We start from the raw sequence: 24485 nt of genomic DNA, 5'->3' as shown, positions 1-24485 counted from the left end.
ACAAGATTTCACAGAGTCATTTATTTGTCCCCACTGTTTCAAAACCTTACGCCTGCTTGTAGCAGGTGTAAGGGGTGACGCAGCACAGCACAGCACATTTAGGCTGGCCCTGAGCAGTGCTGGAGTTGCGTCGCGCTTGCAACACGACTCCAGAACTGCGTCACCTATACGCTGATAGATGCGTCACGCATCTGTCTCTTCTTGCGCCACGGTGCGCCGCATTGTAATGCGGCACATCCATGGTGGCGCAAGGGGTTCTTAACGTCACACAACATAACTGGCGCATCCCTGCTGATCTGCAGGGATGAGACAGTTATTGTAAATCTGCCCCTTTGTACCTAATCATATATTGGTTGGCCATGTTCTCCCCAAGGGAATAGCCTAGCGCCACACCACCTTATCAGGAAAATAGTGGAAATAAAGAGTGAAATATTACTTGTCAAGAACAACGACCTTTCTGATGAGATGTTTTTAACTTTGAGCCCCCAAATTCCATCAAGACTCTTTTCTGGAACTTGGCTGTTTTTTTAAACATATGTTGAAACCAAGCCCAGAAATCCAACTAAAAAAACACAGTCACAGTACAGTTATGATTCTGAATTAAAACCGAAAACCAGTGAAATTTGCTAATTGTTAACTTGCACCATAACTCACACACTAAATGCAAGTCTCCCAACATTATCCTCAATGTGAAGGATACATTAACAAGTGCTGTAAATAATATTATAGATAAAGTTACATATAACACCTTTAAAAATATAAAAGCCTCAACCATAAATTAAGTATTATTTATTGGTTTGAGTATGTGTTGTTAGTTAATAATATTGTCCTTTTTTCTGTTGTTACTTCTTGGTATAAATATTGTGAGGTTGACAGCAGGGGCTGGCTGCAGGTCCTGCACCCAAACCTCAGCGTGCAGCCAAATTCCATAGGCTGTGCCCCAGAGGGTGTTTGCTACAGGTAATGGCATCTGACCAATCCCTATGCTCTACCCACTGTGTGTGGCCATTCCCTTCTGTCCACTGCCTCAGGAAGTTCACAGCATGGGTTGGCCACAGGACCTGGTTGTGCACACAGCCAAGTTGAGGTTGCCCTCCTTTTTATCTTTCTTTTTTCTTTTGTTTATGTTTGTGGGGTTCGTGGCACCCATTTTTGTTCTGTGAATACACACACAATTGTGGGCTCTTATTAGAACACCTGAGGTCCTGTGGACCAAGTCGTGGGTCCTCAAACCCTAAGTGAGGCCCAGCTAGGGACCTCAAATATGCCAGGGTTTGCAAACCTCAGGGCAGGGATCGTGAACCTTAGGAACCACGCTGAGGTTCGCAAGCTTGTGACAAAATGTATTCAGCGCCACATACTGTGAATAATCTAGAGGTTCCCAGATTTGGATAGCCCTGGTAATCCTGTATCAGTGTAGGGCTCAGAAGGTAGATCCTTAAGACAGATATGTTATATATGTGGGTGTATCTTATGTAGAAACTTTCTCAAGTGTCAAATACAACCCACTTGCAGTTTTTTGAACATATAATCTAGGGGTATCGGAGTCAACAGATATCCCTCATATATGGGGGAAAGAGGGATTAAAACTGTGTTCAAAACTTTGGTATAGACAGGTTGACCCCGCCATTCTATGGAGTTTAGAGCCAGAAAACCACAGACCACTTTACAGGCTAGATGCATGTATAGAGGGAAATGCATTCTTCAAAATGCAGGAGCACTCCCATTATTCCTCAGTAAAAGAGTTACAAACAGAGCCGGATATGTTGCATGTGAGCTATAGGGGGATAAACTACTTGGGGAATATACTGTCAGACCACAACCTCCTGCTGTTTGTTTAGGGCTGGAGTAAATGCGTGGTGACCACTCTCTCATGGAGGCTACTACTAGCTACACTTCAGGACAGAGTATTCAGGAACATGATGGGAGAAGCAACAGTAAACTACTTTAATGAGAATTTAGCCTCAATGCAGGAATGGAATGGAATAAATGGAAGTTTATTCTCAGGGGCCTTTGCATCAAAACTGTATAGGAACTCGAGCACATGCTCAAGAGAGAAGTGCTGCAAACAGAGCAAGCATAAGAGTGTTAGCGAAAAGGTAGGTGGGGGGGTCGGCATGCTGCACAGGGGTGACATGGACTCGAGAAAAAGTTTGCTGAGCACTAGGAGAAAGTGAGATATGTGGACCATAAGGTGTGTGTAGCAAAGCAGCATGGGAAGGGGACAGAGCAGGGGCATTACTTGTATGAATGATGATCTCGGAGAATCCCCGGCAACCATTTTGTGCTATAAACGTCGTAGGGTATACAGTGGTAAACATGCAAGAAGGAATAAATAGATCATTTGCAGCCTGGTATAGAGTCAGAGGATGTATGTCAGTACAACGCGATATTTTAGATCGCTGTACTTGACAACGCTGCCATTACAATGCAAGTGAGGGCGCGGATTGTGGAATATTATAATTTTATATTCCAACACCAGTCCACCTAACAGTAGGGAAGGTGTTGGAATATACAATTACAATATTCCTTTACCAACAGCGCAGCGTTGTTAAGGTAGTGCGGTGTAAACACCGCGTTGTAAACGATGTTCCCCAAGTCAGAATGTTGACTTGCACTAATATCGACTTTGAAATATCGAGGAACAGAAATATCGACAGCAAATATATCGTGGTCCAGAATATTCACTTTTCAGGCCACCCTATGACTTTGTCCCCTTAGTGGATCTCTAAGGTCTGCAAGATGGACTTGAAGGAGTTCAGTCAAACTCTAAAAAAACATTTATATAGTTTTGCCAGGTGTTGCCAAAGTAAGTGAAGTTTCAACAATTACATTTCCTTCAGAAGACTAAATTAACCATAACTACAATGTTGCTATTGCTCTCTCTGGTGTGCGTGTGTGTGTTACTGGGAGCAGGGGTGTTAATAAAGTATGGTTTTTATTTAGTTAATATGATCTTTTCCATTCGAAAAATATTTGCCAGACTCCTAGTTCATTCTTTCTTTACACATTCACACTTTAAAGGGTGCTTGCAAAATGTCCAGTTGTTAAAGGCCTCACCATTGTTATAGTCACTCACATGTGGCTCGGGCCTATAACTCCGGTTCAGGGTCTTTAACAACTGGTATAGCCCTCGGCATAAGGTTATAGGGCTATATTATAACACAATGGCTAACCAAATTAAACAGATGGGGTAAATTATACATAATGGTTTGTATATATGGTTTATATATTTAACTTCAAATATAAAAACAAAAATAAACGATCAGCAACTCTGCAAGGTCCCCAAATACCAATAGTAATGATGTGATTTATTTGTGCAGGGAAGAAGAAGAAGTCGCCTCCTGCATCAGTATCAGGTGCTGTATCTCTCTGTGGAGCAAAAAAATGATGCACAAGTGCATACTCTGCTATTAGTCTACACATTTATGGAAGCTTATGAAATGCATTGGTGGTACTTATTTCATGCGCAATCACTTGGATGCATGTATTTTGATGTTTGAAATAAGTCCAAAAACTAAAAAATATTTTGTTGAAATACAGTATGCCTCATGGTGCCATCCTTTTTCCATCTGACTTCTCACACGTACCTTACTACTCTTGAACCCTGGCCCAGATCTCTGTCTCACCCTTCCCAATCCTCTAAATGATTCTCTTTATCGCCTATTTTCCCTCTGCCCTGCATTCTGGCCCACATCTGTGGGTCACTCTCTCTGCCCAATATGTCTGCCAGGGCCCTGACTTTCTTTTCTAATCCCTTGTCTCGCTGTGCCTGCCCTGGTCCGTGCTATTTGTCCTCTGCCCGTAATGAGGCCTTGCTGTGCCTGCAAATTCTGTTTCCTACTGTCAAGTTAGTTGCCACAGACTCAATATTCTGTGCTCAGCATCACTCCTCATTGCCATTCTACCAGCCACCAAATAGATCTTACTGTGCCCTCAGCTGTCAACAACTCTCTATCGAGCTCTAATTCTCTTTACCCCACTTCCACTTTATTTTCCTGGTCCCTGTTATCTGTGCAGCTGTACTTTCATGCCCTGTTAATTCAATGACCCTCCCCTACGGTGTTAGTACATTCACTTTTAGGGTGACACTCTAGCAACCACTTCATTCTTCTCTGATCCTTTAGAAGTACAGTGGAGGAGTCACAATTGGACTGGCCACACTCATTACAAATACGATTAGTTCTATGGCTTAAATTTAGATTAATGTATTTTACAAGATTTATTGGTGTGGTGATAGACACATTGTATTCATGAAGAAATGGCTAATTTGCTTTATAGACCTTCTTAAAATTCTTGCAGATGGCAAAGCATGTTTATGGTAGAAAATGTTCAAATTTGGAGTTTGGGACTAAAAAATGCTTTTTGCAATTTATTGAACTTATTTTAGAAAATCAATACCTTTTTCTGACTCCTGCCATAGGTTTAGAATAGATGAGGAATCGCTATTTGGAAGGGGCGTGTTGCAAGCATTCCTATCAAATAGCGATTCCTGTCCATGAATGTCAATGATTTAGGATCGAAATAGTAGTTGTAGATCATTGAAAAGTGGGGTTGCAAATGTAAAAAAAAAAAGTATGTAGAGGAATATGCAGTGGATCAGTGTCTACTCTGAAACAAACTTTTGAAGAGCTTACATCATTTTTTTTCAACGCAGCCCTGTTTCCTTTAAAGAATATGGACTGCACTTAAAAAAAAGACATCTATTAAACAAGCAATCAGATACAGACGTGGTGGTCTGCTGACTCCTGCAGGCCACCGTCCCTATAATGGCCAGCAATTGTAGTGAGGCATAATTTGCAACCAACCATATGGGATATTGATGAGGTAAGTCGGATTTTAACCCAATACAATTCAGAATTTTGTGATCCGACCTATTAGTTCATAGGTCAGTTTGCTAAATTCCACACTGGTTGCAAAAATACTGGGCGCAATTTGCAACCAGCACTTCGTACATCTGGTCAAACGTTCCTAAAATTGTGACCTAAAAAGACTGTGTTACTTTCGTATAGCAATATAAGAACCATATATGTGCTGATATACACATATTTATTTGCACTCCTCAAAGGACATGCTGAAAATCTTTAGCTTTACCTATGATTTTGTGCTCTATTTGCTATTTCCAGCTAACTTGGTTTTTCTTTTTATAGACCATGAAAGTGAAGGCCATCACAATCATCAGCAGCGCAGAGGAGGCTGGGTCATACGAAAGGATGGTAAGAGAAGCACAGACAGGAAATAGCACCAACAATCAGCTTCAGATTGGTCAACTGATCTAAAGGATGTCTATCTAGTCTGATATCATGTTAATTGCACAGCTTTAAACCTGTTTTGATATTAGGTTTCATACCCAATTCACAAGCATGAAGGCCTTCCAGTAACTTTTATAATTATTGCATTTAGTTGTGTCCAATGACAGATTTTCGAGGTAAATAAAAACTTCCCATCTGGTTTCTGTTAAGTGCTCATAACCTCAGGCTAGACGTGGTGGGCAGATGTAAGAAGTGGGAGGCATTTCTCCATAATTTTCAGAGAGACAAGGTTATCCTCTTAATTCCAAAACTATGGGATAATGGGTGCTGAGGGCTCTTTATTGTGAGCCAAGCGTTGGCCTCTCCTTGCACCTCAATGTTTACGCTGTTAGTATGCGGACACACTAGTGGACACACCAGTGGTTAATTTGTGGTAAAATAAGTGCTGGGGCACTTGTCAGCTCTTGTCAGGAGGCAGCTTGCACCAACCCATTGCTCCTATTAGCGCTACCTATAACAGAACCAACAGCTAACCATGAAACAGTACAAGTGTGGAGAGGATGAGGCTTAACAACCAGAGCTGCCAACCTTAGAGCTGGAGAACTAGGTTTGAGTCTTGGCATAGGTTCAACATGCTGTGATTCTGGTCAAATCACTTAATAGCCCTGGGCCTACAAAAAAAGAGTGTGTCCTTAACTGGTGATCATGAAAAGTGCTCCAATACTTTTGCGTCAAGCTTGCGTTAGGAACGCTGGTGTTGACGATGAAGTGCTGGCGCCGAACACTGGAAACCACTGGCTCAAATTAAGCATTGAGGCACACACATTTCCAGGTGGGTTAAAAGCACCTATTTAATTCTGAGAGGGGCTCAGGAGTGCTCTGCCTTCCTATTAAGCGACCTCGATGCCAGGAAGCAGAAATGCACATATAGCTACACCTCTAGTTGTTTATTCCATTAAATACCATCAAAAACCAAAGGCAATTACACTTTAGTGAAGGACGAATGATTAATTATTTTATAATAAAAATATAAACAGCACCTTAGTCCAAGGTATACTGCATAGAACATTTTACATGTTAATATTATCACAGGACATTCTAATATGGTTCGTTTTCCTGGACCTTGTACAAATGAAAGGCTGATATGACCAAGATCTAAACTTGTGACTTGTAGGTCAAACATGGATGACAGCTGCGAGCGCTTAAACCATCGAGCTTTAATAAAACCTGCACAAAGGGCTTCACTGGTAAGATATTTAACACCAGCCCACGAGGGGAAACATCCTTTACAACGAATCTTTTACAACGCAGTGGTTTTACAACGCAGGTTTTACAACGAAAACCATTACAACGCATTGCGCTGGGGGGCGCTCTAGGATAGGGAATAGATTTAATTTACTATCCAACACCTTCCCTAGTGTCCACGGGGACTGGGGTTGGAACAGTAAATTAAACTATTCACCATCCAGCACCCCAAAGCGCTATGCGTTGTAAAGGTTTGCGTTGTAATACTTGCGTTGTAACAGCATGCGTAGTAAAAGCATGCATTGTAAAGTCATACATCCGCCCACGAGAGGCGGCCACATACACTGCCCTCTTTGTAAATAAGTAGAATCATATCACAGACTGAAAAATACTCCCATTTACAATAAAGTCAAAGCAAAGCAAGACTCTCTGCCTCATTGCCCATAACATGTGCTAATTGTTCAGTGACATGTGCCCAGCGTTATATGGAGTAAGGACGGTAGGTAACTTGCAGTAGAAGAAATATTTGCATCAGAAATCGAAGTCAACCAGGATTAAGGAAAGACTGACCATAGAAAAGGTATAATTACTGTCTCACACCCTGCAGCCTTTTTGGCTGAACTATCAACATTCTCTTCGGTCCCACACCTTGTCAAACAATATAGCATCGCTGGTGGGAGGCATGTGACTATTGCATGCTTCTAGCCACATTGGGGAAAGAAAACAGTAGTCATTATAGGTTTCAAACCCACCCTATTCCCAAACCCACCGCTCCCCTTCTGATACATTATCTGACACAAAGTGACCTGCAAAAATCTGTCTTTCATTTTTCTGTAACCTGAGTGTTACCACAACTGTATGAATTTGTTAATATCAGCCTGGCTTTCCTGTGCAGGACTGAAATTTAGGTGCTTAAGTAGCTTTTACATTTTTACCCTGACCTTCTGGGTAGATTCTCAGGCAAGTAACATCACTGGGAATCTACTTGGCAGTTGCAAAATAGATAAATGAAAGGAAGTGGAATTTGGAAAGAATAGAAAATGGCATTGTTAGACCTAGGGCCATTGGCGTGGGTCTCCCTTCCATTTTTGCTGTTGCCTCATGTAGTTTTGCTGGTGTTAGATGCTTTGGGCACTGTGCCACTGCTGTCCAGTGCCACAGTGCAAGTGCTCCCTATTGTAAATTTAAGTATTAATCAGTGGTTCCATGTTTGGCTATTTGGTTTACTTGTCAGACCCTACTCTAGTGCACTATGTATGCCCAGGGCGTATAAATCCAAATGCTGCTGGTGGGCCTACAGCACTGGTTGTGCCACCCACAGAAGCAGCATTGTAAAATGTGTTTACGGTCTGCCATTGCAGAGCCTGCGTGCAGTCTGGTACTGTCATGCTGACTGGGTAAGTGCACCCACTTGCCAGTCCCTAAACCTTCCCTTTTCTTCATAACAGTCACCCCTATGGTAGGTCCCAGGGCAGGGTGCATTGTAAGTATAAGGTACGACAAGCCCTGATGTGTGTGGCATGTCCTAATAGTGAATTACAGCCATTTTCGTTTTTCACTATTGCAAGGCTACCTGTTCTCCATAGGCCAGAATGGGCTGTTAGAGTTATTACATTTTATAATCCTAACTGTCTCAGAGAACATGGTAGAAATTCGAGTTTAGCATGCCTGAACTCAGAATAATAAAATACATCTTTTAGTAAGTTTATTTTAATATTCTGTGTTTGAAAATACCACTTTTAGAAAGTAGGTATTTGCTTGTCTAACCATTTTTTTTTTTTTTGCGGAGTTTTATATAGCGCGAACTAGACCCGAACCAAATCAGGTATCAGAGCGCTTTACATATTTTTCCAGTTACATTTCATAATGGTTTCAGGGAAGGCACAAAATACATAAAGAAAATAGTTCCTGCGATAGGTACTATTCAAACCTGCCTCTGCTAGGTTGTGTATTCCTATGTCTGGTTAGGTGGGTGACACGGCTGGGGAATTCCTGGAGACAGGCTGAGTCACCCAGTGGTGAATAGAGAGATCTGCATCTAGATGGGAGGGAGGAGTTGCACCTGAACCTTGAATAGGGCTGTGCCTGCCTTCAACAATGCTGGCTCCACCCCCTGGGGAGTGGCTGATGTCTCTGCCCTGCACACTGAAAGAAGGAGTCCTGTAAACAAAGTGCTCCAGGACTGTACTTGCCTTCCACAATGCTGGCTCCACCTCCTGCGGGGCGTCTGATGTGCATGCCCTGCACTGTGAAAGGAAAGGAGAAGTCTGATAAACAGAGTGCTTCAGATCTAGTTTGGAACAGACTTCACCCCTAGCTCCCCAGAGTTCTTTTGGAAGGGCCTGCTGCTGTTTTGGGCCTTCTGAGGAACTGCGTGTCGCAAGGAGCTGGAAGCGTGACTCAACGAGAAGAAGCGTGTTGCCATCGCTGTGCCTGCCGTCGCAACTCCGAAGGAGGGTGTCGCCGCTGGAATTGTCGCACTGCACCACATCGGAGAGAAGCGTGACGCAACGAAGAGGAAGCGTGTCGCCATCACTGATGCTGCCATCGCAACTCCGAAGGAGGGTGTCCCTGGTGTAGTTGTCGCACTGCACCGCATCAGGAGAAAAATTTTGCAACGAGGTCAGAGCGTGTCGCCGTCGCTGTGCCTGCCGTCGCAACTCCGAAGGAGGGTGTCGCCTCTGAAACTGTCGCATTGCACCGCATCGACCATGAGCACCTTGCATCCGCGAGAAGCGCACCGCCGTCGGAGCTACTACCATCACATCTTGGGTGTCGCCGCTGTAGTTCTCGCATTGAGCGGAAGCTTCACGCATCGTGGAGAAGAGCGTCACCGTTAGAGCTGTGGAGCTGTTGCCGTCGCATCGTAAGGGTGTCGCCCCTGCAGTCCACTCATCGAACCGAGAACTTCTCGCATCCTTGAGAAGCGTACCACATCTGGAAGATCTTCACGTCTTTATTTCTTTGTATCTGAACTTTGCTGCGTTTCCCATCGCTGCGACATTGCTTGTGGTGGAAGCGCAACGCAACTGAAGGTACATTGACGCAGAGTGTCGCATCTAAGAACTGAACTAAACTAAGCTTAAATCTACCATCCTAAAGTAATCATAGTGTGTATTTTTGTCGTTTATGGTCTTGTGGTAACTCTATATAAAGTTTACTTATTTTTAATATAAAAACTGTGTGGTGTCCATTTGTAATGTTGTCACTGGGCTACTGTATGTGGGCACAACTGCTTAACTTACAACGCCTCTGAAATAAGCCTTGACTGCTCGTGCCACGCTTCCAAGGGGGTGAGCAGGGGTTATTTTAGGAGTGTAATCCCCTTACCCTGACTAGAGGCGAGGGTCCCTATTCGTCACAAGTACCTACCTGTGCCAACTAGAGACCCTTAAATTTAACAGGCATTATGAAAACTGACAGGCCATGTGAAGTTATAAGATCACTTTTTATATTCGTTTGCCTGTTATGCCTATGGCTTAAAAGCTTACTTTATATGGAAATTCTACTCATAAATGCACACTTTGCCACCATTCTATTCAAGATTTGTTTGGGTGGGGTGAACCCCCAACAGCCCCTGGGTGGGTTCAGGCTTGCGTGACAGAGTATGGGAAATTTGGGATATTTCCTACGAACCCCTTAAGAACCTCTATTTATGAACCTCTAGTGTTTCAAAGTCCTTCATTTTAAGCCACATTTTCAAAAATGCCCAGGGAAGCTTGGGAAGCATCACTCCACTAAACTCCAAAGGAAAAGCTAGGTTGCTCTCTCCCCTTGCTTCTTGCAAATTTATACTCTCCACGTTTAATGTTCGCCAGCCTTCTCCGAGATGTTTGGATAGCTCTGAGGGTTCCTCCTTAGTGAGAAACAATGCTTGCTGCAGGTTATAATCGATGTTGACTGTTTGAATTGTGTAAATCTGAGACTTTGAAAAACCTGTGGCTGTCTCAGTGGTGAGACAGTGGTGCACTGTGGAGATTAGTATAGGGGAGCATCATGAGAGCCCTGAGAATGCCTCAGTCCTGTGATAGTATTTAAGTCAATATTTAGAAGTACATTGTTAGAACATTGTTCCTTCCAGTGGGGCACCTTGCATCTGGAAGGCACTGCTTTTCCTGTAGCAAAAATGTACTTACTAATGTGTATTCAGTGTTTTGTATTTGGAGTGCACTTTTCGCAGTGTCACAGGTATGATTTACTGCTCCTGAGAAATAATGCTCTTTGGCCCTATTACATAGTCTGATGTATTGTAATCGTTCATTAGGTCCACTTCAGAACTACCCGTATAATCTTGTACTTTTTACTTTTAGCCCATCCATATGTTTGAAAACTGCTGTTGTCTATTCCTCCTCTAGACCTCACTTTTCTTAAAAGTTCTTAGAGATGGAGAACCTCTCAAACCTTCCTGGAGACCACCAGAATTGTTGTCCACTCTTGGATGGTGTAGTTCGCGACTGGCATGAACATTTTTTCAAAGGCAGCTTTTGCATCCCATTACAGCCCTGTTTGTATAGGATCAGCCTCTGAGGTCAGATCCGGCCCTTTTGCCAATAGCGCTAGTGCTGGAGAATAATATGAGGCAGAAGACACTTTTCACAGGTCAGTACCTGACTGGCTACATCAAGACAGAGACTTGCCTCTGAACACAAATCTCTGCAGCTGTCCCAGCTCATCTGAAGTAACTACAACATAGGTTGTCTTGTTCATGATGTTTCTTAGGTAAGGGGTGTTGATGTGGGCCAGCAGGGGCTGAGAGGTATATGGGAGGGCAAGGTAGGGGCAGATAGCACGCGACTGATAGCGTGCTACACAAAGCGTCTGGAACACGTTAAAAAAAATGACTGGACCCAAGGTAGAGATGCGTTGCTGGTTGAAGACAGTTCTTTTTGCCCCTATGAAGATTGCCGCCCTGGGCCTGGACCCAGCTCGCCCAGTCCAACAGCCGGCCCTGTCTCTGGTGCAAGGCAGATTATAGACAGTAGGTTACCACGTGGGTCATCAGATGAATAAAAATATCAACAACAAGGTTATCAAAGATCTTTCAGAAATTTGTTACATTACTCACAGACAGGTTTCTGGACACTGTATTCTGGAGCATCTGTTCATTACACTTACCAGGTGAAAAATTAAGTGCCTGTTTTAGATCTCGGCGGATGGGGTACCCTGTCACAAAGGTGATGGATATCCCATCCGCCGAACTATAAATCCCATAGAATATGATGGGTTTTATATTTTGGCGGACAGATATCCATCACCATTGTGACGGAGTAACCCTTCCGCCGAGATCTAAATGAGGCCCTAAATGCTGTGAACCCAAGTTGAAGTACAATTCATGTACTTCTGTTATTAGTTGGTAACATCCCCAGAGCATTTCAACACACACTGGCTGAAGCCATGTCTTAATTTGGATTGTCAAGTTTGAAACAGCACACATGAAAAAGATAAACACAGAAATGAACAGAATTATGAGCTAATGGCCCATATGCCACTCTAAAGATCTGTGTCTTTAATTTTCAGATGAATTTTTCCATTTCATCGTTGCTTGTTTTGCTATTGGAGCAGTTTTAATTTGTGAACACAGCTATGGAGGTGAGTTACTGACATCAAAATAAACCTTATGGTGTCACAATCGAGGACCACATATCACATGTTCATGGAATTTTTGTTGTTTTTCAGATTGGACGGTCTCGGCTGGTATTGGCTTATTAGTATTTGCATCATTGGAAACAATTGGAATATATTTTGGCTTTGGTGAGTACAATGGATGTATTTACACACACCTACTTTTGTTTTGTACTGTTGTATACATTGTCTGCTAGTGTAATAATATTTGTATTGCATACTTGGAGTTTTTTAACCCCTTCCGTGCGGCCGCGATTCCCCCCGTGTGCGGCCGCCGAACGAACAGGGCCGGGCCGTGACGAACCCCAGCCGTCATCAGCACACGAGCACCGTGGAGCGTGACGGCTGGGGTTCGTCACCAGCATGGAAGGGGTTAAGGGTGCGTTAAAGGGCATCTCGAAGCTGATGACAACACACTGTGACTGACAGAGGTGACATCCCTGAGTTTGGATGGTAGATGCCATGGGAGATAGCAGAACTGGGGAAATAGTGAGACTGTAGCAAGTGGCAGTTAGTATGCAAAGTGAAAGTGTGAGTCGTAATTTTCACCCAGAAAATCTGTGCTGAACCTTTTGCGAGTGAGGATAGCAGAGCATTCCAGACAAATGGCATGTTTAGTCTGATTGTGAGTGTCTTTGACTTGAGGCCCATAATCTGCATTTAGAGAAACTGGGCTATGTGGAACAAGGTGTTATTTAAATGTATTTTACATTTTTTAGAACTTTTTAATCACTTCTGGAAACAAAAAACTGCAAATAAGAGAGCCAATCCATCTCCATCCTTGACCCCAAGAACCGGAAAAATATTGCCATCAACATCAGACCTTCTCCATCACTCCTGGAATTCAGAAAGGATCTGAAGACCCACTTCTTCAGAGAACATTAGATCTGTTCAGGATAGAACCACCACCCACAAATCCCCTGCATCATTGTAACCTATGTTGAATTATGTCTCGCGACTACCACCCCTGTTCAGGCTCCACAGCTTTCTAGCTATGTTCGAGTGTTACAGATATCCATAAATAAATGGTATCGTAATACAGTTATGCAACACAATTAAAACAATAATCATGCAAGCGATCTGCTAACATACTATCCAGCTACAGTGCTTAATTTATAAAAAGTGAAGTGACCGGACCCTTCTCAGGAGTCCACTTCCACTTGCACCCCCCATTGCTTCTGTCAGCGCTGCCACTTTCAGTATCAACACAGCTACTAACCATCACACTCCTACAAGCATGACAATTCTGACTATTCCAGGAGAAGAATCGCTTTGGTGGCAAATATTGGGGATTTTGAATGTAAGTTGAATTAATAAACTGTTGTTATGCTATTCTACAAACTAGACCGCGCCACCATGTGGCAGACTGTCATAAGTGCCGGTGTTGCCAATTAAGTGCCTGTCCTGAGCACCAGAAACCACAGGCTCAAATTAAGAAATTATGCAGCACAAACACGTTAAAACAACCACATATAAGTGTAGCCTTAATTTACCTGCTGAACCCTCAAATGTTCACACATTATTAACAAAAAAGCAATCTACCTTTGGTTTCGACATCATGTGAATCTGAAAAAGCCAGATTAAATGATTTGTGAAATGCTTATAATTAGGTACATTTCTTCATGTAGCTGAGGATGCCATGGTGATGCTGCAGTGCCATGAACTCTTGCATAATGCTGCTAATAGAACCAGGAGTGTAGCTTCCATTACTGCATCAGATGCAGAGATACCGGTGCTCAGAAACCCAATGGAGCCCCTGACCCCTTATTAAAGCTATATTTCAGAGTTCAAACAACGGCCATGGGGCCCATGTCCTTCCTTGCACAAGGGACCATGACACACTGGCTGCGCCACTGAATGAAACTTAAATCTACATTGATTCTCAGAATGGAATGATGCCTGGAAATCCGTGTTCCACCCAAGACTTTAAATGTATATGCTAGTTATTGTGGGTGGCCAAAGAGTACTGCCTTGGAGGCGAGGCAACCAATCTTAATACTAGAATTAACATAAAAAAGGAAGCACTGCAGCAGCAGTAATGTAACCAAGTCAACCTGAATAGTGCCCACAGTCATACTAGTTGCAATATGCAGGGCATACTTTTAAAGAGCCACGGAGGACTTGGGTATGCCTGCCTGCAAACTGTAAAACTGTTCATATGAGAGATAATGACATCTCTGACACTTTCATGTAAGATGTAACTTGTAATCCAAATAACAAAACACGTTTTGAATAAACGTTCATTTAGTTTGAGGCAGAGTGTCATAAACAGGACTAGCTAACAAGAGATCGAATTAATTGTTTATTTATACAATATTTTTTGGTGTTTTCTAGCTGTTAAAATATTAGAGGTAGAAATGTTTTGTATGTTCTTTTCTGCTTGCTAGTTGTTTTGTAAGACTGCATTGTTGCACATAAACATCGTATAGAGAGAATAAGTAATTTGGTGTTCAAAGGAGCCACATATTTCATTGGCTGGCATCAAGAGGGGATCATGATTCATGTTCAGATCTATAAATTACCAAAAGAACAACATTCTGAAAAAACCCTGACCAAGTAATCAATACTTAGAAGCTTTTGTAAATTAGGTGTGTTTTAAAAGTTGGATAAATGGAGCATTAGATGCATTAATGCAAAACTGCCACGACATCTTACATAAGGCGCTCCAGGGCCTAATTAAGAGGTCGGTGGGACCGCCACCGGCAGGCGGTTGGTGGCATTCCACCAACAAACAGGCCATTTGTCCGACTGCTGCATTTGGATGCAGTCGGTCGCATCGCATAGGTCAGAGGGAAAGACTGCTGCCTCCGACAGGATCCATGATACCGTTGGGGTGGCGGTCAGAATCCTATCCTTTCAACTGAGGCATAGGAATTAGGATGTCCCTTCCCGACTGCCTGTTCAGCAGACAGAAACGGACTTTGGGGGCCCCAAGCAGGGCCTCTGTCCGACGTGGGCCACTGCTAAGTGGCCCTGGTGGCAAAAGTAGTGTCTCCCCACACACAACCATGCACGATATGGTGCCTGGCACACGGTGCATGGGTGTGCACAAAGAGCCTTTTTCTACTGTGGCTTGTGCTGCAGCTCTTTGCTGGGCTGCAGCACAAGCCACAGTAGAAAAAAGCACTTTCCGACCACCTGCACAGTGTTCTCATCCTAATTGGGCAGATGGAATCACTGATTCATTGTATGGCAGTCGCCTCCCACTGCGTTGGCCGTTGGCGGTCTGATTTACCACCATTGTAAATAGGGCCCTAGTACCCAACCATAGCTTCATGTGAACATGGTTTAGTTAGTATTCAGTCTTATTTATTATTTGTACCTGGTGGCTATGACAGGTTTTTACTAACTCGATTTAGGTGTAGTATTTTCCACAGGCTCATGAGCTTTCCTGGTATGAACGATTGGTCCCAAGTATTAGGACTGTGTCCGTGTGATAATTGTTCCGAACAATCGACAATACACATCCTTCTATTCTGCAGGTTTTATAGTAACCTAAGGAAAGCCTGGATTGTCCCAGTCCTAAAGGAGCTGGGGCTGAGATAATGTCGCCCTGCACTACTTGTGCTGCAGCTCCTGGACGATGCACATAGAGTCTGGAGGATAGGCATGTACTTAGCCACAGGAAATCTATTACCTACTAATTTTGGAGACTAGTACGATTGCTTGTATGATAAAACTTTTAACATGAAATCTAACTATGTACTGTGTATGAAATGTTACTGTATCTAATGAATGAACTGTTTTTATGTACGTTTATGATTGTCTCAAAAAACAATCAAATAAAGTATTTTTGAATTGAATTGAATAGTGGTAGCAGCTGATGACTACAATTTCTCATGCAAATATGCACATGAACTGACCTTCTTGCAATATTGACAATCCATACCACCAACAAATATATCACCCCAGTCTAGCAGTGGAAACAAGGCTGATTGAGCATGTGTGAGGGAGTCGCTGAGAAAAGGCATGCTCATTTATTTTAAGAACATGTCTAGTTCAAGGCAATCAGGAGAACTGGAGTCTATGCTATGCACACAGTCCTATTCGCTGGGACTTGGTAAAGCATCCTTCAAAAGTCACCTTAGTGAACCAACAGATGGAAAAGCCTTTCTGATGGACTGAAGTAGAGGGTAATCATCACTCAGTCAAATAGACTTCAGTGTTTGATGGTGATGATTAAGGGCCAGATGTAGGTCACCAAATACCGGTCGGTAACGGCCGATTTCGGCTGTTACCGACCGGTATTTGGTGATTGAGATGTAGGGGGCCTATATTTTACAGAATCTGTAAATTTACCGATTCGGTAAATTTACCGATTCTGTAAAATACCGATTCAGTAAATTTACCGAATCAGTAAATCTATATGTATGTGGCACTGGAAACAGTGCCACAGGCCCCTAATAATTTGTTATTTACCATGTAATACTATTGCATGGTAAATAACGAATTCCTGTGTACATGCACATCTGTGCATGTACACCTGTGCCATGTGGCACACATACATGCCCTGAGGGCATGTATGTTTGTCACATGGCACACATGCCTGAATCAGGGGTGCAACAGGGTGTCAAAGTGACACCCTGTCCCCCTTGTCATTTCGGTAATTTTACCGGATCGGTATTTACCGATTCGGTAATTGCCATTAGTTCCTATGGGCCTCAAGGCCCATAGGAATCAATGGCAATTACCGAATCGGTAAATACCGATTCGGTAAAATTACCGAATGTTCCCGATACGGTAATTTATTCGGTAAAAATACCTACATCCCGATGGCCAGTTCTTAAATACCGAATCGGTATGATTCGGTATTTAAAAACGGTAATCTGGGATTACCTACATCTGGCCCCGAGTGTCTTAAATGTCGTACTATTTGAATACTTTCATTTCATGAGCTTTGCTCTATCGCTCTAGTAAAGATTAACATGGTTACGAGTAAAATGTCTTAAGGGATTGAGAGCGTGCATGAACGACTTTTAAGGTACTCAGAACAGTGTTGGACACAAGAACACTTGAAAACAACATTGTTCAGAACATGGGCATTGTAATCAATAGCACACATTTTTAGGGAATGAGTTGGCACCAAATAGTCATGTACAGATGTGGTGGACAGCTCAAGCGATGGTAATATTATTTCCTGAAAAATCAGTCCAAAAAAGTAACATCCATCAATTGTTGTTAAATTTGAAATGTGCAGAGTAGGCCTGTGGAATTTCCCTCCTCATCGAGATAGTAGGTGGGAGGAAATTCCACTGATGAGCTCTGCTCTCCCTTTAGCACTTCCACCAGAAATCAACAGAAAAGTTGAAGATTTCGCAATGCCACCTATTTCTATACCAGTGATAGTGTCAGTGTAAAGTTGTCAATAGAGGATAGGGGGTGGGGGCAAGAACAGAACACTGAGGCAAGGAGTACAGAAACTAAGAGATGCTATCAAAGGGGTAACATGCAAACCACAAAGGGACTGTACTCGAGTCAGGCAGTAATAGAGAGCACTTACAAGAGCAGGTTGATTCACACTGTTAAACGATTCAAAGGGATGAAGAAGCATGAACAGGGTCATAGAGCAGAGTGACTACATCTTAGACAATATCTTAGGATGAGTTTCAGTATAGGGAGCAGAGAAAACTTATGATTGGTTATTAATATGTTTGCAAGTAAGAAAGCCTGAAAAGGAGTTTTATATATAAATAAATCTACTCACCTGAATTTTTGGTCTCGTGTTCCTTGCTGCTGTAGCGTCCAGGAGTTTGTGGAAGTGCCCTCCAGTGTCGAGCGTTCCTGAACATATATATATATATATATATATATATATATATATATATATATATATATATCACAGCACCAAAGTTCCGGTTCGAACCAGTCACGTTCGCGGGTGGGTCGGCGTAGGGCTCCCGGTCACCCGATATATCCAAACAGATACTTCATTCATCAGAATAAACGTCACCGACACTCAGGAAAATGCTGTGCACGAAAATTTAATTGGCAGGAAAACAACGCGTTTCGCTTTACAGCTTGATCACGTTTACCTGAAATGTGATCAAGCTGTAAAGCGAAACGCGTTGTTTTCCTGCCAATTAAATTTTCGTGCACAGCATTTTCCTGAGTGTCGGTGACGTTTATTCTGATGAATGAAGTATCTGTTTGGATATATAAATATATATATATATATATATATAAATATATATATATATATATATATATAAATATATATATATATATATATATATATATCAGGAAAACTTTTTTTTTGTTAACAAGAATGTGTAAGCAGCCTTACTTAATGGAATTGGAAAAATGTCGACAGGAAAACATAAGGTTGAAGAAAAGATTAAATAGTCACATAGCATAAAAATGCGTGCCTTCATCTGACAGTAGTTTGTATACTGATTAACAAGAATTACCTAAATGTATTCACCATAGAACGAGTAAAGAGTAGAATAGAAAAGTACTTAAACATTTTTTACATTCAGGTGTTTTTTATGGGTGGTACATCATCAGTTTCCAGAAAAGCGTAATTGTGTTAATCTTGTCAATGGATTGATGGAATCTTCACTGATGTTGTTACATTCAGCGTTTCCCCTCAAATTATGTGCATACAACGTCCATGGTAGGACAATGGAACAGGTTAACTCATTTACCCATGTGAAAAAATGTGCAGAAAGTCTGATGTTTTTCTCTATTCTTTGCACTGATGTGAAACATGTTTCTATTTATTTATTTCAGTGACTCGAATTCGTGCTGTGCTTGAAGGTTTCCTTCCTCTGTTTCAGAGGTCTGCTCTACCTGGTAATTTATCTTATCTCTGCTAAATACCCTGAAGAAGTATTCTTTTTTGTGCTGAAATAAATACTATGAAGCAGCCTGACAAAGTTGTAAGTTACTACTTGACCACTGTAAGCTCTTCATCCCATAAATTCTTCACCATCACTTCGACATGCCAACAAATTGAACCTGTAGCCTTACTCCTAATCTTAACACTCCCACCTAAATTAAAGTTAATTCAAATTGAAATAAGTTATATCATATTACATTGAACCAACACTAAGTCTCAGCGACACTCAATATTTAGAATTATATCCAATCTAATAAATATTAACACTAGTCCTAAATTCCACCAAATTGAATTATAAAAGGTAACTTAAATCTAACTATGATTCTAGTCCTAACTTCATTTTAAATTGTTTTATTATATTAAATCGTATTATATTGACTTTATTCTATCCATAATGTTAATCAAACCCTAGAGGAAATTACATGAAAGTAAGTTAAAATTATACAAATTAAAAGTAAATTATTTCAAAATATTAAAAAAGAAAACTTGGTCCAATACTAGTGCTTAATGATACTTTCTGTAAAAGGTGATGGCCAGATGCTTTTGTCAACATGATAGTGTCAACCCTTCAAGCAGTGCTTAATTTGTTTTTCTGAGGAGGTCGCCTCCCACTATCACCATAGATGCCGCCTACGTTGTTCACTAGATTGGCCCACTCCCTGTATGGATACTTCCCACAGACTTTGGAGATATCACTACACTTTACAGTAAATTGTTCAGTTGTGGGTCTGGGAATGGGAATTGTGTGTGTGTGAGAAAGAAGTGGTACTTTAATTTTTAGAGTCTTAAATGATGTGCTGCTTGTTCAAACAATGGATCAACTCCTTACATATGACAACATTAAACCAAAAGGGAGAAAACTGAGTAAAATCATGCATAGGAGATCTGTGGTGGCTATTGATCTCTAATATGCAGGATTTTTAGCTTATCTCTACATTAAACAGACAGCGCCACCATGTGGCAGACTGTCATAAGTGCCGGAGTTGACAACTAAGTGTCCGTGACAAGCACTGGAAACCACCTGCTCAAATTAAGCACTGCTTTGAAGTACTTTTAAAAATGAACACTTTCATTCACCATGTCATTTTTACATTTTTCTTTTGTAAGGACCTCAGACTCTACCAACCACCATACATAGGGCAGAGGACCAAGCCTCCTGTTGACAGTACTTGAATGTTCATTGTATTGTACTGTGCAAATCCTTTATAGAAGGTAGCTCCTTCTGGCGTTAGCAAACCAAGCAGAGCTACAGCAGGAATAGCCCAGAGCTGGAAGCTGCTCGACTGGTCCTCCTGCATACTGCAGGTTAATTTCTGTACAGGGCTACCCCTGTTGCTTAACCTCAGTGATTTAGACTGAACAAGAAACACATGAAGAGGGGATGAAAGGAGCCTGCCAAGGAAATGGGTCTCCAACACATGGATCCCTTACTTCAAAAACATAGACATACAGATGCTCCAGAATAATGCGAAAAGGAAATAGAAGTTCCAAGTACCACATTCGCATAGTACTTTTACATTAATCATTCGGTTCCTTGTGCATGTTGCCCAACATCCCAAGGAAAAAATATAAAGTGGCATCCCTTGTCTTTAAATACAAACCTGCGCTGGTATGGTGCCACCATCATACATAAACTGCATGGGCATCATTCACAAATTCACATTAAATGCAATTCCCTGTACCTGAGCCGCACCCACCAGATTAAAATGTACACAATAATTCAGATGGTACTGCTAGTTGTGCGTTTACTTGTATAAGTAGGTCTTAGATGGAGGAGGGTGTTTAACGGAGGCATGCTGACTGTCTGATTTGGTGTTCTTGTTGTTGATATGATATTAACCTCATCGCTGCGGCGGCTATACCGCTGCAGCGCTAAGGGGGCGCGCCCATGCTGGTGATGGAACCGCTCCGTTACCAGCCGCGGTTGAGCTGTGCTCATGACGGAGCGGTTCCGTCATGGCCCCGCCCGCTTAATAGAACGTACCGCGCAGGCGCAAAATCAGCGCCGCGCAGGCGCGTCGGGCGGGCCATGATGGAACCGCTCCGTCATCAGCACAGCGCCACCGCGGCTGATGACGGAGCGGTTCCGTCATCAGCACGGAAAGGGTTAAGGCTTGTGATGCAGCTGCACTGGGCACCTAGCAATGTCTGTCTGTGGGAAAAGGTGAAAAGCACTTCACTGATCTCTTCTGTATGCTATGTAGGTTTCAATGAGACTGGTGTCATGAACCAACACCTGCCAGGAATATTCTTCTGAAAAACGGCTACAAATTCCCTGATGTGCCCATACAAAGTCACAAGATTACCTTGTTTTATAGAAAAAACAGCCTGGAATTTCTTTTTGCCACCATGTAAACAAATAAATAAATCACTTTTGGCAGTATTTGAGTTTATAAAAGTTACATTATGTCCAGCAATACACACTGAATTCTAATTACGCCAAACATTCTCCCCACTAGTCAAAAATACTTTTATTTGATTTCATTAAAATCATAAAAGGGTGGGAATACCACCATGGTACATAAGACATTGACTCAACATTTTAAAACCTGGCATGTAAAAAAAAGAAAAAATGGAAAATACAACGAAATCTTGTCTTCGGGCGATAAGCAGTTAGGTAGTTTAGAAATTTAAAAAGTATAATCAAATACAATTAAGAAGTCTATAAACAAGTTATTTTGAACAACTCGGATTGATTTATTATTTTATGACCAGTTCTTTTGCCGCATTTTTTCAAGAGTTTATAGCTCTTCAGGACTGTTGAATTGACGAGACTCCGGGGCATTTTAACAGCGACTAGAGTAAGAAATGTTAAACATTGTAAGGTATTTGGATTAATTTGATATTTTGTCCAGTTCTTTTGCCGCTGTTTTCCAGAAGTTTATGGCTCTGCAGGACAGTTGAATTGATGATCCTCCAAGGCATTTTATAACTGTCGCTCTGCATGTTCTTGTTTGTGCCTTCCTTGGTGCCTCCCATAGGACAGTTTTCCGGATTTCTAATAGTGCAGGGCAGATGCATAGGAGATGCAATAATGACTCGTCCCCCTGTCCCCAGAGGCAGCATTCTTTAGTTGGCCAAGTGTGTTTCCATTTCAATGTCAGGTCCTTGTGGGGTATGCCCCCGACTGCAACAGCGTCAAGTAATGCTTTTTGTGATATGAGAAATGTTCAGACAGGTACGGTTGGGGTTTCAGAGTATGATAGGATTGTATCACTGCCCAAACATGTTTTTTTTTTTTTAAATAGCTGTTTTGTCAGTTAATAAAGAGGTCCCCACTAGGGGATACCAAATAAACATTGCTGGTAGATAGTGGCATCGCCTGAGATACAGTACACTTCAAAAGAAATCAGTTATACATCACTGAATGCTCATTAAAACATCAGTTCAAGGCAGAGGTGAACTTGCATAAGTAACTGTCAGACTCTCCAAAAGGCCTGAGACAATGAAAGGAAAGGAGGACATGGGAAAAGGAAAGGAGTGCATGCATTAGACACCCTCCAGAAGCAGTAGGGAAAGCATGGTAGACTATTGTAAGTGCTGGTGTTAAAAATTATGGGTTTGATTCACAAAAGTAATTTGAGACAAAATCCTAACTTTATGACTTTCGGTATTCACAAAGGGCATTTAGGAGCAGTAAAGTTAGGATTCCTACTTTTGTGAATTGGCCACTAAATTTCCATGAGGAGCAACGGTTTAAAATTAACAAAGCACCAGTTACAGTAATGGCACCGAACACCTTCTAGAAATTACAGAGAACCTCTATCACATACCAGAGGCGTCAGGAAAACACAAACACCAACTAGAAAAGGTAGGGGCACTTGATGCCCGCCAGAGGCCACATACACACGTGGGCACTGTCCAGAGTAACTGATGAAAATTATGATTTATGGTAAAAAGTCTCACAAAGTATTGCAGCGGGAAAGTTGAATTAAATCATAAGTGGCAAAAGGTGTCATATCAAGTGTGACACTGGTGGGCTGTCATGGCAGGATGGTCACACAACACAGATCATCTTGGGAACTTTTTTGGGGAATAACTACAGAAAACTGCCCCAGCTCACTAGGTGGCATCGAAAAATAGTTCCGAGCGTGAGCCTTAAAAAACTGGGGAAGAGAGAAAGCGACTGCCTAAGAGGTGGTCATGCAGGCGAGATCAGGAGCTCTGAGGAGCACGTACGTGGAGCAGACAAGGGTCTTAGGTACAGGCTGGTGCACATGCAGATTGAGCCAGGCAGGGAGCAAAGAGGAATATACTGCAAAGATACACATTTGGAGATGGAGGGACGTTGACTGGCGAGGGTAATCAAAGCCAATCAGGCCGGGGTTTTCGCATCCTACTGCCATTCCTTGGTCTGAACTGGGTCCGTTACATTTTGGCAAAGGGCAGCTGAAGAGGGGTCACTGTTAGAGTGAGCTAGACAGAAGATCTTGTCTGCTGCTCTGGATTAGAATTAATAAACTCTATAAATTAAATAAATTGGTAACAAACTGCTTAGATGCATATTTAGACCTACGGACTCCCATATCCTAACTAAAAGGCTTCCTTTCACACTTAACCCCATTGCATATGACTGTCAGTCTCTCAATGTGTCTGACAGCCACACAAAATAGCCTTCATTCCACTATCAGCTGCAGGATCTGGAGGCAAATCCACCACATTATCCCCATGCCCTATTTTAGTTATAGGGCATGTGCTCCCATTCAAAGTATAACTCAGGGTAGTTGTTATATGTGTCTCTCCGCCCTATTCCACACCAGGGCACTCTTCTGAATCTCTCTTTTAAAGCCAGTGTTGGTTTCCTTTTGCATTGCAAAAATATTCTACTTGCATTCACAACCCTTAATTAGTGGAATGGTGCTCTCTTTACCCCTAAACTCGTATTCATCTCAAAGGTATCTATCCACTCCCTACTGAGAGAATATTGTCAACCCATCTCTTCTGAGCATTAGTAGTAACTACTTACGCCACTTGCCCTTTTTTTTACTCACCCATCTGTACAATTCTAGCCATCATCCTTTTACTGGCACAGCCTGTATTCTCTGATCCCTGTAGAGTGGATCCACTATTCCTAATTAGGCACCCGTATTTGGGGACGCATTCACACTCCCTGTGCTCCTCCAGCCCTGTGGTATCTACATTTTACTTCTTAACACCTCCTGGATGTTGCCCGGATCTATGCCCCAGACGTGATTCCCTTCCTCACTTTGCCACTGGATTCAAGCAAGCCGGGCTGAAGACGACTGGAATGCCAGAAACCGGTCCTCGGAAGCTTGTTTCCGGTCCAGGAAAGACATGGCTTGGCAGTTTGGGCTGGACTGTTCCCATGAGGCACAGGGTCAGACTGATTTGCATATAGCCATGTCTGAACTGGGGTGGCAGAGTGGGCTAAAGAACGGTGACAGATCAAACCCAGATCTTTTGACTGGGTGTGAGTGTTTGATTGGTTCAGATGCTCCGTCCATCACCACCCCCTTTTGTACCGCTTTGGCCGCCATAAGTGTGGCAGGGTATGCTCAGGCGTGAGT

The 24485-nt window shown here is 42.3% G+C and overlaps 1 protein-coding gene across 8 annotated transcripts in view; it reads left to right on the top strand.

The window, feature by feature from the left end:
- The window catches only part of TMEM40 (transmembrane protein 40), a 185187-nt gene that overhangs the window by 156986 nt on the left and 3716 nt on the right, over positions 1 to 24485 (top strand). For all 8 annotated transcript variants that reach the window (XM_078661605.1, XM_078661603.1, XM_078661600.1 and 5 more), the window contains 5 exons: positions 3324 to 3359; positions 5151 to 5216; positions 12015 to 12086; positions 12174 to 12248; positions 18849 to 18911. In XM_078661605.1, the coding sequence (XP_078517731.1) occupies positions 3324 to 3359; positions 5151 to 5216; positions 12015 to 12086; positions 12174 to 12248; positions 18849 to 18911 (312 nt within the window). The remainder of the gene's footprint in view (positions 1 to 3323; positions 3360 to 5150; positions 5217 to 12014; positions 12087 to 12173; positions 12249 to 18848; positions 18912 to 24485) is intronic.

The sequence above is a fragment of the Lissotriton helveticus genome, chromosome 9 (assembly GCF_964261635.1).
Source record: "Lissotriton helveticus chromosome 9, aLisHel1.1, whole genome shotgun sequence".
In the NCBI taxonomy this organism is placed as follows: domain Eukaryota; kingdom Metazoa; phylum Chordata; class Amphibia; order Caudata; family Salamandridae; genus Lissotriton; species Lissotriton helveticus.
The sequence above is the reverse complement of the archived record's forward strand: the minus strand, read 5'-3'. Positions and strand labels throughout refer to the sequence as shown.